Source organism: Eucalyptus grandis, chromosome 6 (assembly GCF_016545825.1).
Source record: "Eucalyptus grandis isolate ANBG69807.140 chromosome 6, ASM1654582v1, whole genome shotgun sequence".
Classification (NCBI taxonomy): domain Eukaryota; kingdom Viridiplantae; phylum Streptophyta; class Magnoliopsida; order Myrtales; family Myrtaceae; genus Eucalyptus; species Eucalyptus grandis.
The window spans coordinates 5,238,936-5,255,715 of record NC_052617.1 but is presented as its reverse complement, the minus strand read 5'-3'; the positions used below and the strand labels follow the sequence as shown (position 1 = coordinate 5,255,715).

General features: G+C 41.4%; 1 protein-coding gene and 1 pseudogene across 1 annotated transcript; one reads left to right on the top strand and one right to left on the bottom strand.

Moving 5' to 3' along the window:
* Positions 1-631: 631 nt before the first annotated feature.
* On the bottom strand, positions 632-3,206 carry LOC120294250 (uncharacterized methyltransferase At1g78140, chloroplastic-like). Its single transcript, XM_039314238.1, has 8 exons — positions 3,027-3,206; positions 2,682-2,785; positions 2,459-2,599; positions 2,234-2,318; positions 1,713-1,906; positions 1,460-1,571; positions 1,036-1,143; positions 632-772 (listed from the first exon to the last, which is right to left on the bottom strand). Exons 1-8 carry the CDS (start codon positions 3,204-3,206, stop codon positions 632-634), a joined length of 1,065 nt encoding a protein of 354 aa, XP_039170172.1.
* Positions 3,207-10,584: 7,378 nt separating this feature from the next.
* On the top strand, positions 10,585-16,643 carry LOC120294249 (annotated as a pseudogene).
* The last annotated feature ends 137 nt before the right edge of the window (positions 16,644-16,780 follow it).

Below are 16,780 nucleotides of genomic sequence, written 5' to 3'. Positions count from 1 at the left end.
ACAATTGACTAGCAGAGACCTTGCACGAGTTTTGTATTGTACGAAGGGAGAGGTTAATGTAGAGATTAGAGGAACTACATTTATGAATTTGTGAAGTGGTCAAGCTGTCGTCTTTAGTAGCTTTGCATTCTCATCTTAACAAGGATAGAATGCAACAGCAGCTAAAGGGACAGAGCGGATTTCGCTCGATAGTCATGTATACCATTGTTTATAAGGAAAAGAACTGTTCCAATGTTCTTAAACAATTTCAAGTTCCTGATTTGCATTACATCAACTGATGGGACAACGAAAAGTTATTCCACTACAAAAGTGAAAAATTTAATCTCATGGGTCATTACTCAAAGTTTGAGACCCCCAAAGCAAGGACACACTGTAGGAGCAATAAACCTTTCATTCAACTCGTTCATTGACCGCCGAATGGGTGGTATTTACACATCAAGAATTTAAGAGAGCAGCCTTTATTTTATCATCCTGTGCTTTAAACAATAAGTTGTATATATACGCATCTTCATTTTCCTAAACTTCATTGCTAACAATGTGAGAGACTCACAGTGGTGCACGTAATTACTTGACTATTGTGTTTGCTCTGTTATTCAAAGTAATCGATGAACCTGCTGGCTAATCTGAAATTTTAGAGGGGTCTCGAAGCTGAGATCATCACGAATCGCTCATTCCTAAAAAATTTGAAGCCAATCAGCCCACAGGTTCTGCAAAGATCTTCTAATTCGCCTTCAGAGAGGAAGATGTGGCTGCCAGATATTTGACTTATATTCTGGAATGAGAGACAAAAAGGATGGTTAGGCATCGGCTTGATAATGCCATTGTATTCCCCAAAGCAAATGAAGCATTCGTGTCCCATTCTAAAAGATCAAAAAGTTGAAAGTTTAATTCTTTTGTTGTGTGAAAATTGATGGAACAAACCCCAGCCTTCTGCTCCAACAGATATTGTCGAACTGTATTTAGCAGAAGAGAAAACATGCAGTTTGGATATGTAGAGCTGAACAGAGGGACAGGACTCGAGCCAAAACCAAGTACCTGGCGTAATGGCCTCAGAAGAGGAAATAACGCAAATGGACCATCGAGCAAGTGTGTAGTTGCGACAAAAACTCCACCTGGTCGTAAAACTCGACTGATTTCAGCAACCTGAGAAAGCACCACGACGTAATGAATGTGAGCATATGACAAAGAACTAGGAGATTTTAAACCAAGTGATGCTTCCTAAGGTAGGATCAATGAAGTGCATACATTAAATAAAGCTTCGCTCCTAAAAAGTTATACTTACGTGCCCTGCAAACATTAATTTTTACCGAGTGGAGAAACTGGAACCATTCCCTTTTGACAATTTTACGAAAAGTTTGAAATTAAGCATAAAGAACAAGACCGATGTTATACAATCCCCCTTTATATTGATCCGGTTACCTCGTGGGGAACAGAAACCATAAAGAACCAAAATACTCACTGCTGTTGATGGTGAAGGCCAACAATGTAAAGCAGCACCAGCATGCACGGCATCAATAGAACCTGAAGCAAAAGGAAGTCTAGAGATGTCGGCTCTGACCAATGCCAAGTTCCTACAAGCAGAAAACTTGGTCAAAACTGACTCTAGCGTAATGTATCAAGACAACAACAATCTAGGAGAAATTCCTAACAATACAGGGACAAACTACAAACTTCAATCATCATTTGATCAGAGTAAGAGTTGGTCTTCTCACTCTTTCGGAAAGTTCTCCTCCCCCTGAACGAACTCGTAACACTGCTTCAACATATTTTCAGAGTAGTCCAGAGCAATAACGAGAGAGAACAGTCCACTCTTGGCAAAAAGTCTCGAAAAAAGACCACTCCCGCAACTTGTATCAACAATGTTTCCTCCCAATACTGGCTTAAGGAATCCCTTGGTCAATTCGAACTGCAGTCAAAATCTCATGGTCAGTACCTCCCCGCAAAGTGACCAGAGAGGAGTACCACATGCATTAGATACTTAGCTCCAGCCCAAGGTCAATGGCATCGAGTCAAATGTGCATCTTTCTGAAGGCATAGGTATGTATTTAGTAATTTTTTCTGGTCGGTGACCACTTTTCTATGAAAACCATTTCCAAGATGGCTACTCCTTGCAATAGAACAAGTCTTGCAGGGCATCCATCATAACAGCAACACAAAAACCAGTTCTGTAACAAATGGCAGTGACAAGCATACACGAAGCAATAGGAGGAAAAAAGAAAAGAGTCGAACTAACCTCTTTCTCTGGACCTGGAAAACCACCCCAAACTGAAAAACTTTGACGCCATCCCCTCTCATAGAGATACGATACCAACGGAGTCCTGATGCAAAAATTCAATCAGTGGAACATCACCCGAATGACCATGACTTATAAAAAACCCACCCAGATAATGCCACTGGAGGCGACATTGTGAATCTTTGCCCAACGAATCAGTCGGCTCCAATAAATAACACTTCGCACCTGAAAAGCTCGGTAGAAAGGGCCATGGGTTCGCCATATTCCTTGGTTCCACTGGCCGCTGTAAGATCAAAATGCGTTTCATTGCCCACATAGGTCTTCTTGCAGGTGCCACACTCCAAAGTAGACCCGGACGCAGCATCCCTGCAGCAGAATCACAACGGGATGATGAAAACAGCAAAAAGACATTCATGGGCCGAACCGTCTTATAATCTGCGCAACTTACATAGACAACACCAGATCGCCAGTGAATGTTAGCGGTTCATAACATATGGGACAAGCTAATACATTCTGGTTGCTGCCAAGTTTCTCCTTATCCACTGTAGCTTCCTACACAAATAAAGTTCGGTTTTTCAATCAACAGGTGGCAAGACAAAAGGAACTAGCCAGAAAAAAAAACCTGTCCACAGTAGATTCTCACACAAATTACTGTTTTCTTCAATCAGGACAGTACACATTTCAAAAGCCTTTCCCGCAAAATTCGGTTCCTCATTTGTTTCCCCACATTCGGAACAAAACGGTATCCAATCTTTTCTGCTCGATGAGCCCGGCCAGAGGCACAGAGACGTACCAGTGGTGGCGGAGGCGGCCTAGTTTCGACGTGGGCTGAGGAGGAGGCTCTCAGTTTCGGCGTGAGAACGTGACGTTCGAAGCTCGTCTTGCCGGATCTCAGCACGAACCGCCTCGAGCTCCCGAGTTGGCTAGCGCTGAGCACACTCACCAAGTTGCCACCGCAAATAGCACCCGCCATGGTAGCCTCTCTCTCTCTCTCTCTCTCTCTCTCTCTCTCTCGCAGACAAACACAGGCACACGCACGCGGAGAGGCAATGTCCGGTTTGGACGGTGGTGGAATCCGGGAATTTATAAGCAACGAAGGTGGGCCGAAACGGAATACTCAGTCGGAGACGAATCTGCGAGACAAAGATCCCTGAAAATCGAAGCTCTTACGGTCTGAATGAACGGAACGAGTGCAAACGCCGGATTCTGAGAAAACCGAAAAAGAAGGGAAGAAATGCAAAATGAGCTTTAGGTCCTCAACTTTTTTTGCGATTTCCCAGAGTAGTCCCTCAGGGTCTCAAATCTTCACCTAGAAGAAAATTTATAGGATTAGGTGGGGAAATTCTCCGCTGTCATATTTCGTTGGCTCTAATCCTCAACATGCAATTGGCTTGTCCGCAGACTCGTAAAACGGATGAATCCAATCAGCTATCTAAAGGCTAAAAAAAAGCTTCCATTTAGGGCCGGACCGACTCCACACCCAATTCAATGAACATAACCATCGTTGAAAATATAAGGATGCTAAATCGTCCTAATCCCATTATAGAAGGAGATCTGACAAGGTTGTACACTGTGATTATCAAATTAATGACTATAACCCAATGAGAGTAAGTTAGAGGTGATTGGTTCTTGAGCCGATAGGTTCTAGAACTTTATAATTGATTTGCAGTTTTTTTATTCTAGAACCTACCTTATTTGCTTGGATTCAGTTCCAGAACTTACCCTGTTTTCCAGTTTGGTTCTAAGATCAACCCCAAAACCTTTTTTTTTTGTTCATTTTTTTACAACAAAATCATATGAGGTTATAAGCAATAAAATGATTCAAAAGATGAACAATCAAAATCCCTATTCACCAATAACAACTCATAAGATGAGCACATAGTCACGTATAATTACAAACAATAAAAAGTTCAAACACATAACATATAACATGCATTTAAACCTTCATTTCCCATTCATCCATAAAAATTTAGGGGAAGAAAGAAGATTGGCAAGGAGTTTCGAGGAAGGAGTGCCGAGGTTAGAATTTATGGAAAAATAAATTAGGGCTCTGGCTTTTTAACTTATAAAACCTATTATGAAACCCGTTCCGAAACAAAGCGGTTCGGTCTGATTCCTAGGTGGGTATTCACTCGAAATCTATTCCCACACCGATTTCAACTGATTCCAAAAATTTGGAACCTGGTCCCCAACTGATTCCAACAAGAATTGGTTTTCAAACTTATTTTTTGCGCGTCCGCTCCGATTCCTAGGTAAAACCGGTCTGATAGCACACCCCTATTATGAGTTATTGTATTGCTCTATTAAAGAAAAATAAATCTTCCCCCAAAGGTAACAATATTAATTGGGGATTTACTACCATGGATGTAAGCTTCCAAGGGATTATTCTCTTGGTTGTTTGAATGTCCTTATCTATTGAATGTTCCTCTTGCCTTCTTTTATCTCTCTTCTATACATGAACATCATTAAAAGATAGTATCAACACGATCCTAAGAGGCGGATCCTACTGAAGGACATATGGCACTTGTAGATTGCATACTTCGGTACCTCAAGCCTGGTCCAAATCAGGTTTTCTGATGAAGAAACATGGTCATACTAGTATTATAATACTGATGTGGATTGAGCTAGGAACCTTAAGGATAGGAAATCAACCAAAGGTTTATGCACCTTTGTAGGTGACAACTTAGTCACTTGGAAAAGTGAAAAACAAATTGTTGTGGTAAGGTCAAGTGCAGGGGCCATATATAGAGCCGTGGCCTTAACTACAAGTGAAATGGTTTGGCTTTGATTAGTTGTGCAAGAATTGGGATTTTGAGCCCGTAAGTCTCCTATGAAGTAATTATGTGATAATCAAGCTACAATCCATATTGGTTCAAATTTAGTTTCCATGAATAGATAAAACATATAGAAGTCGATTGTCACTTTATGCGTGAGAAGATACTAAATAAGACAATGGAAACTCCCCATGTCCATAGTGATGAGCAACTTACAAACATATTTACTAAGGCTCCCTCTAAAGGTGCTCTCCAGAACATGGTATCCAAGCTAACCTTTGAGGATGGCTTTGCTTTAGCTTGGATGGGGAATGTTGGAATGATGAGGATGTGAGATCTGTAGAGAAGCAAGTGGATGTGCAAGTAAAATAATTACTCTTTTTATAAACAATATTACAAACTCTCTATACTATCACTACTCACTTTACAAATTACACACGAACACAACTCTACACACACCCACTCAATATCTATCACCGTACACTTACACTACACAAGACCCCTACACACATCCACACACCTCCCGTACGCACTCCACACACTTCACACACAAGACTCTCTACCACGCTACTCTCCATGGACAAGAGCCCTATTTATAGGGCATAAGGTCGGTCAATGAATTGCCTTCCACACTCTTCCTATTATTATTTTATTACAACTTTCTAATTATCTGTCAGCAATTGCATCTGAGGAATTCTCTAGCGAGAAAAATCTAGAGGAGTAGAGAGTGAGATAAATCTTGAGAATTCCAAAGAGAGAGGAGGTGCTTTTTTTTTTTCTCACACTCCCCCTCACCGACTACTCTCTCTTAGCATGGACATTGTGATCATACCAAGTTGCCTTCGAAACTCATCAAATTTTACAACTCCAAGACCTTTGGTGAAGATGTCTACAACTTGATCATCTGTTTTGGCATACTCCATCTTTATCTCGCCTTGTAATACTTTTTCCTGCAGGAAATGATAGTGCACTTCTATATGCTTGGTCCTTGCATGGAAAACTGGATTCTCCGCGTGTCACGATCTCCAGCAAAGTCAACATCGCAATGGCCTACAATTTCACATGATGCTTCTTTCTTATACAGAAGCCCAAAATCAAATGTACCCTTACATACCTTAGTATGCACCTGACTGCATCTAAGTGGGGCTTTCGTGACTTCTCCATGAATCGGCTTGCTACTCCCACTGCAAAGGCAATATCAAGCCGTGTTATGGTTAGGTAAATAAGGCTACCCACCAATTGCCTATACATAGTTGAGTCTTCCAATTCTCGTCCTTCAATTGCACATAACTTTACATTTCCATCAATTGGAGTAGATATAGGTTTGCAATCAAGCATCCCGAACTTGTCTAGGAGGTCTCGTGCATACTTTTGCTTACATAGGAATAATCCTTCATTTGTCTTCTCAATCTCGAGTCCCAGGAAATGTTTTAATTCTCCAAGCTCTTTCATTTGAAACCGTACTGAGAGGTTGGTTCTGATTTGGCATATCTCCTCTTCATTATCTCCAGTGACGATTAGATCATCCATGTAGATTAGTACTATTGCAAGCTTGCCATCTTCTGCCTTCATAAACAAGCTCGAGTCCGCTGGGGCTACAAAGTAACCACTTTGTACCAAAAATTCAGCAATCTTCCCGTACCATGCTCTCAGGGCTTGTTTTAAGCCATAGAGGGCTTTCTTTAACTTACAAACATAATCTGGATGAATCTTACTTTTGAAACCATTTGGCTGCTCCATGTATATACCTCGATCTAGTTCTCCATGTAAGAAGGCATTCTTCACATCCATTTGCCATAATTTCCACGACTTGCTTGCTGCAAGTGCTAGTAAGACTTAAACTGTAGTGATCTTTGCTATTGGACTAAAGGTCTCATCATAATCTAGGCCATACTTTTGAGAGAATCCTCAAGCAACTAGTCATGCCTTATATCTTTCTATCGACCCATTTGGTCGAGTTTTAAGTTTATAAACCCATTTGCAAGATATAGGACGTACCTCTTTAGGTCTCGGCACTAAGTCCCTTGTTTCGTTCTTTCTTAGTGCTTGTATCTCTTCCTCCATAGCTTTCCTCCATTCCATGCCTTGCGAGGCTTCCTCATATGTGGACGGCTCAACTACTCCGACATCTTCGATCAACGCCGCATTTGCATATTTGGGATTTGGTCTTCTTTGTCTTGTTGATCTCTTAACTTGAGGTTCCCGTTCTTCAAGTTCTTCCATCTGACTTGGTCGAAGCTCTTCTGTAGTTCTCGGATGTACACCAGTTCGCCATGGTCTCTTTGATTTTTCTGGTGACTATGCTCTGACTTCTTTTCTTCCAATTACATTATCATTTCCTTCTTCAATTTGCCGGCCCTTATCAATCTCGTCATTTTCTTCCATTCCTTCACGAATCTCTTCTTCAACTTGTTTTGAATTAGGTTGTGATGTCCACCAAGATGATAGTTCGTCGAACACCACATTTCTGGAAGTGTAACACCTCCCTGTTGTAGGGTCACAACACTTCCATCCTTTTCTTTGATCATCGTAGCTCACGAATATGCAGCGAACTACCTTTTTATTGAACTTGTTGCGAAGATGGTCTGGCATGAATGCATAACATACACACCCAAATATTCTAAAGTGACTTACCGTGGGCTTGCGATTCCACAACTTCTCATAAGGTGACATAAAGCCAAGCTTTTCTTGAGGTAGTTTGTTGATCACGTGCGCTACCGTCTTCATACACTCAGCTCAAAACTTGGGTGGAACGTTCTTTGCATGCAACATACTCCAACATGTCTTCGCCAAATGTCGATTCTTTCTTTTAGCAACTCCATTTTGTTGGGGGCGTATATGGGCAAGTAAATTGTCGACATATCTTCCATTCTTGAAGAAATTTTGTAAAGTCATCTAACTTATATTCTCCCCCGTTATCCATGCGAATGCATAGTATTTTCTTGCCTACTTCATATTCTACTTTTGCTTTAAACTCCTTAAATTTGTTTAATGCCTCGGATTTTTCTTTCATGAAGTCGACCCAGACGTACTTGGAGAAATCATTGATGAATGTTATCATGTACTTTGATCCTCTGACCGACGGTTGCTTCACTGGTCCAAATACATTTGAGTGGATAAGCTCGAGAAGCATCCTAGCTCTGAATGCGGACTCCTTGTATAGAAGCTGATGTGCCTTCCCATACTGGCATCCGACGCAAATGACGTCTTCTTGGACTTCCAAGTGGGGGAGACCTTTTAGCATACCTTTCTTCATCATCACCTTTAATTTATGGTAGCTCACGTGCCCAAGCCGTGCATGCCACAAATCGGGTGTTTCACTCTTTCGAGTTTTGTTCACGTATGCCGTTTGAGCTGACATCACATAGAAAAACTCTAATCGACGCCCTTCCATGATTGGTATTCCAGTAGATTTCAAATTGTTGTACACCCCAATGTCTCTAGGACCGAACACCACATAATTGCCTGAGTCTGTAAGTTGTGCCACGAACAATAGATTCTTCTTCATTCCTGGCACATGGTACACATTTTTCAATTCGACTTGATGCAAACTAAATCAAGGTGTTATCATTGTTTGGCCAACATGGGTAATCGACAACCTTGAGTTGTCTGCGGTGACAACTACTCGTCCACCTTTGTACTCACACATGTTTGATAGCTTGCCTTGATCTCCGGTCATGTGATTTGAACACCCCGAGTCAACTATCCAATCTTCATCATAATCAATTAATTTATCACTTACCGTGATAAGGGCCATCACATCTTCTAACTCTATGATGGAGGAGCTTGCAAGCTCTTCTTGTTCCTCCACTGCAAAGGATGCTTGGAAATCCCACTCTTCTTCGCTATCATTTTCCTTAGATGCCGCAACGTTTCCTTCAACTCTTTTGAATCGACAATCCCTGGCAAAGTAACCTACTTTGCCACACGTGTAACAACGTCCATATCGCCTTCTATTCTTCTTTTCTTCATTGTCGTCCTTATTGCAGTCTCGACAAGCTCCCCCTAGCTGAGGTCCACTTCCTTCTATTTGCTTTTGCCATTCTCCATGACTTTTTCCATGGTTTGCCATCTCTTGCACCTGCTCTATTTCTATTCTAGGCCTTGAACCCTCTTTTGTTACTGAAGAGGGCACTTTCATCCTCCTTAATTGTGACCTTAGAAATTTGTTTATCTAAGGCTTCTTGGTTGGCCAATATATTCTCCAACTCTGTTAGAGTTGGCTCATTTGCCCATCCACGGGCGGCTGTAACAATACCATTATATTCCGGCCTTAACCTGTGAATTATTATTCTTCTCATTCTTGTCTCAGAGATGACATTCTCGGGATCTAATTTTAAAATTTCTTCGCAAATAGATTTAACTTTAGAAAAGTATTGACTCACTGTCATACTTTGTTGCCAGATTGAGAGGAGCTCGTTCTCCAGGCATTGTAACTTGGCATCGTTTGTCCTCGCAAACAACGTCGCCAAGTTATCCCAGGCCTCCTTCGAGGTCGTCGCACTCTTTATGTGTTGCAATAATTCATCTTCAACAGTCACGGCAAGAATGTAAAGAGCCTTACCTGATTTTATATTCCATTTTCTTAATTCTCTATCATTCGTGGGTGGGGTGGTGTTGCTCCCGCCAACAATATCCCACAAATCTTGACCTAGCAAGTAATATTATATGCGGGTACTCCAATTATTATAATTTGAGTTATTGAGCTTCTTGATGCCACTTACTGAACTCGAGAAATCTGCCATCGTGACTTGAGTATAATGCCCCGCACTATACCAAGTAAGCCTGGTCCCAGACCAACCAACTTCACAATCTCGGATTGTGCATTGGCAGAACTCCGACGTCCTTCGCTTCTTCACTCCTTGGCTTGACAATCCCTGATTGCCTACTCACATAAAATGGTCCCCGACAACTGTCTTTGCACGGCCTTCAACAACCTACTCTGATACCAATTGTAGAGAAGCAAGTGGATGTACAAGTAAAATAATTACTCTTTTTATAAATAATATTACAAACTCTCTATACTATCACTACTCACTTTACTTGCTCACCCACTCACTTTACAAACCACACACGAACACAACTCTACACACACCCACTCAATCTCCATCACCCTACACTTACACTACACAAGACCCCTACACACACCCACACACCTCACGTACGCACTCCACACACTTCACACACAAGGCTCTTTACCACACTACTCTCCATGGACAAGACCCCTATTTATAGGGCGTAAGGTCGGTCAATGAACCGCCTTCCACACTCTTCCTATTATTATTTTATTACAACTTTCTAATTATCTGTCAGCAATTGCAGTTGAGGAATTCTCTAGAGAGAAAAATCTGGAGGAGAAGAGAGAGAGAAGTTTGGAGAATTCCAAGGAAGAGAGAGGCCGTGCTTTTTTTTTTTTCTTGACAAGATCATCCTGATCTTGCTAAAATAGGAGATCCGGTTTGGTTGTGCAATAGTTGTATTTACCAAATCAATGACTATAACCCATTGTATTGTCCTCTATTAAAGGAAAATGAATCCTCCTTCAAAAGTGCAGCAAGCCCGTCTAGTTTGTTGGATATGGCTTTTCGATGACTACAACTGACTGCCAATCTCGGTGCCTTAGTAGGTGGACTATTTTCTGTGTTGATAGCTCCCTCAATGTCCATGGGGATCCCTATGTGGAGAATTTCCTTCTAGTTGGTTGAACTTATGCAATTCTAGTCCGCTCCTTTGCCAGAGATCCACATTTTGCTGATGGCCATGCCAAGGTTACTGGGCAAACTTAAAAAAAATTGTTCTGCTCACAAGTGAAAGAGTCGCTTCAAGAAGCAAAATTGGTGATAAAGATTCCATCATTCCATAACGGGGTTTATTCCCCTGGTCAGCTTTGTCATTTGCAATAATGTGGTTGGAGCTTGTTGGGTTCTCACATAACAAAACTGCATTTCTCAGAGCACTCTTCGTGATTGCTGGTTCCCTTGGGGGACTTTTTGGAGGTAAAATGGGAGATTTTCTTTCCGGACGTCTACCAAACTCGGAAGAATAATTTTGGCACCGATAAACTCAGCATCAGCTGTCCCACTCGCAGCAATACTTTTGCTGTCTCTTCCAAATGATTCATCCTTTGCGTTTGTCCATGGCTTAGTTTTGTTCATTGTGGGCTTCTGCATATCATGGAACGCTCCAGCAACAAACAAGTTAAGTTCCAAATCAGTCTTCTTCTTTCTTGTACATAAGTTACTGAGCACAAAACTGCCTAACTATTTGATCAAATTTATATAGAAATATTATATAAATGCAGTAGGTTGTCATTTCATACATGAATTTCTTGAGAGATGCTTAAAGCACTGGTGTTAACGATTTGTCTTTTGAGAGGATGCAGGTAGTGCTCTTACAATTTAAAGGAACAAAGTAAAGGATGGGCAGCATTGGAAGTTTGTTTTAGTTTTATTGCTCGGAATTTAGAAACTCGTGTTTCAGTTTATGTAATAGTCTGAAAGAATTCAATGCTGCTTTATCATCATACATTGAAACAGCATTATGAATATCTAATTTCTAAAAAATTTGGAAGGTGAGGGTGTGTATTCAATTAGGGGTGAGCATCGGTCTAGGGTCAACCCTGAACCAACCCTGGACCAGCCTAACCCTGCTGGTCATTGTCCGATTCCCAGGGAGAGTGAGTCGGTCCTTGGTCCTAAAATTCATGGACCAGCACTGTGCAAGTTGGTTCCCAATCTTGAGAGTTCCGGGTTGGTCCAACCCAAACCAACCTTATGTGACATCCCAGATTTTCAGTCATGTTTTCTATTGAATAAATCGGACATTTCATCAACATGCCTATAGGCTGTTCTCAGAGCTGATCACTCTCGAGATAACTAGACTATCTAAGGAAGATCGGTTCGACTGAGATAGACCTGAGAATTCGACTAGGAATTGACTTCTCGACCGTGCTCATCTTTAGAGACTATTGCGGCACAATATAAAATCGATTTGAAATTAGAGATAAATCGGTTCGACTGAGATGTGTGGCTAATCGTGGGTGACACCATTAAATTGGAAAATTCTCTTCGACTGGCATTTGACTGATTTTTCTATCGTTTTGGTACCATGTGTCCGTATTTGAATCCTCGAGATTTTCACGACAACCTAGAGTCGTCAATGTGTCGAGTGGATTCATTTTGGCTCGAAGAAAATCGACCATAGGTCATTTGCACTAAAAATTTCTGAAAACTACCCGGTAGCCTAAGTTACACTAAAAACGCGCCTGAGTGAAATTAACCGCGAATTTGAATCCGATTTCAGAAATTGAAGATTTTGTCATGTCACAATAAATTCTAGGAGTATCGACTTAGTCTCAGAAGATTTTTTTGCAACCCAAGACTTTTTGGGAAAAAGTCGGCATAGGATCGTTTTCGTTCAGAAAAAGGCTGGGACCGTTTTTGATCGCACAATTAAAATTCAAGATGGATCAAATGGGTGAGGAAAAATGCCGAGATGACTGATGTTACATCGATTGAATTTATTGAGGCCGATTTATGACGAAACAAGTAGGAACAAGTGTCAAATTGGAGTAAATGGCAAGCAAATTCGTAGCTCCCCCCATGCTTAGCCAAAATAGACCATTTCAAGGGTTGTTGGGTATGCTTTGGTGGCTCATTGACAGCCAAGGAGCGAGTTAGTGGCCATGGATGGTCAAAGGGGACAAAGACTAGGAATATGAAGGCATGTGGAGCTTTTGTCTCCCTCTCTTCCTCCACAAGCCAACCGGCCACCTCTCTTGCCTTCCTCCCCTCCATTTTCGCTCACCGGCAATAGCCAAGGAAGCCACCGGAGCCGCTGAAGCTGTCCACACCGTTGCACGCAGCCACCATTGTTGTGTCCGTGCGCCATCGCTGCGAGCGCCGTCCGCACCCGTTCGCCTCGCCGCGTCCAGCCATTGCCATTCCAGCCTCTGTCCGTGCGTCTAGGGGTGTTGTCCAGCTGTAACAGCCACTGCCGGAGCTCCCTCCGCCTCCAGTTTGCCCTTGTTTGGACTCGAGACCACCCCTGCTACCTTTCCCGAGCCTTACCGCCCTTAACTAGCTTGTTTTCCCCTGTTTTGCACCTCAAAACAGAAGCTAATTTTGTGGGTATTGCAACAGCTTCAAGGCTCGTTTTGAGGTTGATTCCGACCCCGAAAGATTGGCCCGCTTTGAGAAGAATCGACCCTGGCGAGGTTCCCGTCAATTTGAACCGACCCGCTCGTTAAACAAGTGAGTTTTGCTCATTAAATCCTGCTTAGTAGACTAATGATGTTTATGGATTGTTTAGATTTAATTAAGTGTGATTAGGTGGATAGATTATAATAGAGTAATTAAATTAGTGCATTATCAATGCGTGTTAGGCAAATGGTTAGTGACATTAGTAAGTAGACTCATGTTATTATTTATTGAACGAGTCTCGGAAATTTTTAAGGTCCATTTCGGTGTCCAATTAGGCATTACGGGCATAAATTAGATTTATTGCATTTATTTAATATTTTCGTAATTAATTAATTATTTATTTATTTATTTATTTATTTATTTATTTTCCGGAAATTAGGTGGGATAGCCGACAACCAGAATTTTATGCTGATTATTGTGGTGCGTCTGTTTATTTATTTGAGCTGTAATTTGTGCTGAATTGATTTAATTGTGTTTTTAGGATTTTATTCCTAGATTAATCAATTTTGGTAATTAATTGAAAATTAACCGAGTGTTACTTTATAACGCCAAAAATATTTTGGTAGACCATATAAATGGTGGGATTTTCAAGGGTGAAAATACTGTATTTTGGCTAAGGCTGACCGTGTACTCACGACTATTTTTATCGGGTATGATAAAAATGATGAATTATTATATGATGAAAATGGTATACTATCTTAGCCCAGGGGCCCTAATCTATCAGCTTTGGGTGAGCAATTTATTATCAGCTTTGGGCGAGTATATAAATAGTATATCATAGTATCAGCTTTGGGTGAGCAACGTATTATCAGTTTTGGGCGATCATATATAGTATACTCTAATGGCTTGGGGGCCCTAATCAATCAGCTTTGGGCGAGCATATATACAATATACTATATTATCAGCTTTGGGTGAGTTATACTATCTATTTTCAGCTTTGGGTGAGCAGTCCTAGACTAAGGTTGGACTTTATAGATAGTATTAAATGTACCAACCAGGGGAAGGTCGTGGTGACATGTAATCGACTAGGTCGATTGATCAATGATTTGATCGATGCGTGAATCAATTGATTGTTGTGATTTGAGGCATCTGTAAATGACATTGATTTGCAGGATGGAACTAAGGCCAAGGTAAGTCCTCTGACTCGTGTTGTGTTTAGGCAGCCTTTAGGACATATTAGCTCCCTAATTGGGTCTTAAGGGGTAGAACTTCCTGAGATGTAGTCTCACCTCATTGTGGGACAACATTTCAAGTCCCTAGATGGCAGCACCTTCACCTCCTCATCTTCCCATGCATTTTGGTATACTCGAAGAGATCACCGAGATAGGATACCACTTCCTGATACACCCCCACCTCGAATGACTAGAATATGTGCTAGTGAAGTCAACCGTTTGGGTTGATATGAATGAACCCGATAAGGTGCCCTATAAGTACTGATCATGGTATCGCCATTATCATGACGGGCGAAGGGAGGGTTCTGTGCCGGAATTTGATGTACCCCAGTTCATTCGGGAAACTGCTTTTGGAAAGGGTATAGCAGACCATAAAAATGAATCAGTGGTGGATGCAAAGGATCCTAATCTCGAGGATGACTCTGACTCTCCAATGTACTCAGCTAAAAGCACCAACTGGAGTGATGAAGAAGGAGAGATGGTTAAACATGATGAGGATTGGGAGGAAGAGCCTGGAGGAGAACTAGAAGAGGAACCGGAAGAAGAACTTGAAGAGGAGTCGGAGGAGGACCTCGAGGATGATCCGGAGTATGATTCTGATGAGGATTGAGACCCCACTCCTGTTGAATGACTTGTTTTCGTTGAACCTGTTTGAGTAGAAACCGACTTTCTAGTGTGGCTTGTATATGTATATATATGACTGAATTGTTATATATGCATATAAGTGGGTTAGTTTTCAAGTTTGAGTTTTTAGTCCTACTTTTCTATTCCATTGTTTTATTGTCTGGAGATTTTTATATTTGCTTTCGCATACGTATTAAAATGAAAGAGTTGGTGATGCATTCTGGGATGTCGCTATTAATTGACCAGGTGAAAGATAGGTGCGTGTCCGAGGATCGGGCGTGACACCTTGACTATATATATAATATTATTTATAATTTTTATATAGAAAAAACCTTAAAATAAACAGCGTCAATAATATTAAATAGCTCTTTAGTGAGGAGTTCAAGTAATTTTATATTATTCTTTAATAACTTAGGTTTTTAATGTTTTTTATGGCATCAGTAGTTATAATTTACCAATGAGGAAATTTTTTTTGTAAGGAGTCCTCACGGCGTCCAAAAAGGCACATTATGGTATCCTCCTTTAATCTTCATTCTCTTTTGTTTTATTTGTCCTCTTAGTCTTCAATTTGCTAAAATCGAAACAACTTCTCTACCGGCCACTTGACACTCGCCTCGACACTTGCCTCACTCGCTTTGGGTCACTCGTGTCGCTCGCCACTCAATGATCGCTTGGCTTATTGCTCCCCACTCGACATTCGATGCACATTCCGTTTGACACTCACCCTACTTGACCCTCATCGCTTGCCTTTTTTAGCTAACCTTACTCATTATCAAACCCATTTGGTCGGTACAATTATTGGTTGCCTGTTCAAGGAGTACAAAAAATGAAATAAAAAATTATTGGTTAGTCATGGGTTGACTTTGAAACCGGACTAAACTCATTAGGTCAGTCCAGTCTCCAATCACTTTTTTAAGGAATACAAAAAATGAAATAAAAAATTATCAATTGGTCTCGGATTGACCTTGGAACTGGACCGAACCTATTGGGTTAGTCCGGTCCTCGGTCCCAAGCTCAATAGGGTCGATCCTCAATCCCAAAAATTGAGGACCATCATTGTGCGGGTTGGTCCTAGGGTTAAGGGGTGAACCGGCCCAACTCGGACCATGCTCACCCCTATATTCAATTGTTACATTACTTCCTGAAGATTGCAAAATCAATACTGACTCTGGTCTTTTCATTACAGTTCTATTTTTGTAGAAAGAGTCCCTGAGAAATCCCGAACAAGTGTCTATGCCCTAGACTGATCGTTTGAGGCCATACTATCATCATTTGCTCCTCCTATAGTTGGAATACTAGCTCAGAATGTGTATGGTTACAAAGAACTTCCCAGAGGATCTTGAACCGCAGGAGATCGAGGCGATAGAGAGAATGCAGCCTCGGCTGGGCACTGTACATAGCTATAGGCATTCCCGTGTCTCTCTGCTGTGTCATCTATTTGTTCCTCTACTGCACATACCCACGAGATAGAGAGCAGGCTCGGATGGAGGCTCTAATAGAATTAGAGATGCAACAGTTAAACTTGGATGACATGTCCCCCAGTGGAGTTGGTACCGGTGATATGGTTGACGGACCAGACATTTATGGTAGGGAGAGGAGCGTCATCGATGTTCATTACGAGGGGGAGGATTCCACTTGATATTGAGGATGGTGACGAAAGATGTTGCTTTACCGTCAGCGACGGTCGCTAACTGGGCAAGTAGTCACACAACGCAGCTAGCGAAGCAAGTATCATTTTGAAATTGAAAATCTTCAATGCGGAACTTCATGGAGGTA

Bases quoted from the DNA above. Each gene is read 5' to 3' on its own strand.
- LOC120294250 (XM_039314238.1), bottom strand. From the start codon at position 3,206: ATGGCGGGTGCTATTTGCGGTGGCAACTTGGTGAGTGTGCTCAGCGCT. The intron at 1,907-2,233 runs GTTAGTTCGACT...TTTTGACTGCAG, and splicing joins TTCCAGGTCCAGAGAAAGAG to TTCGAATTGACCAAGGGATT. The intron at 1,144-1,459 runs GTGAGTATTTTG...GTGCTTTCTCAG, and splicing joins GGCCTTCACCATCAACAGCA to GTTGCTGAAATCAGTCGAGT.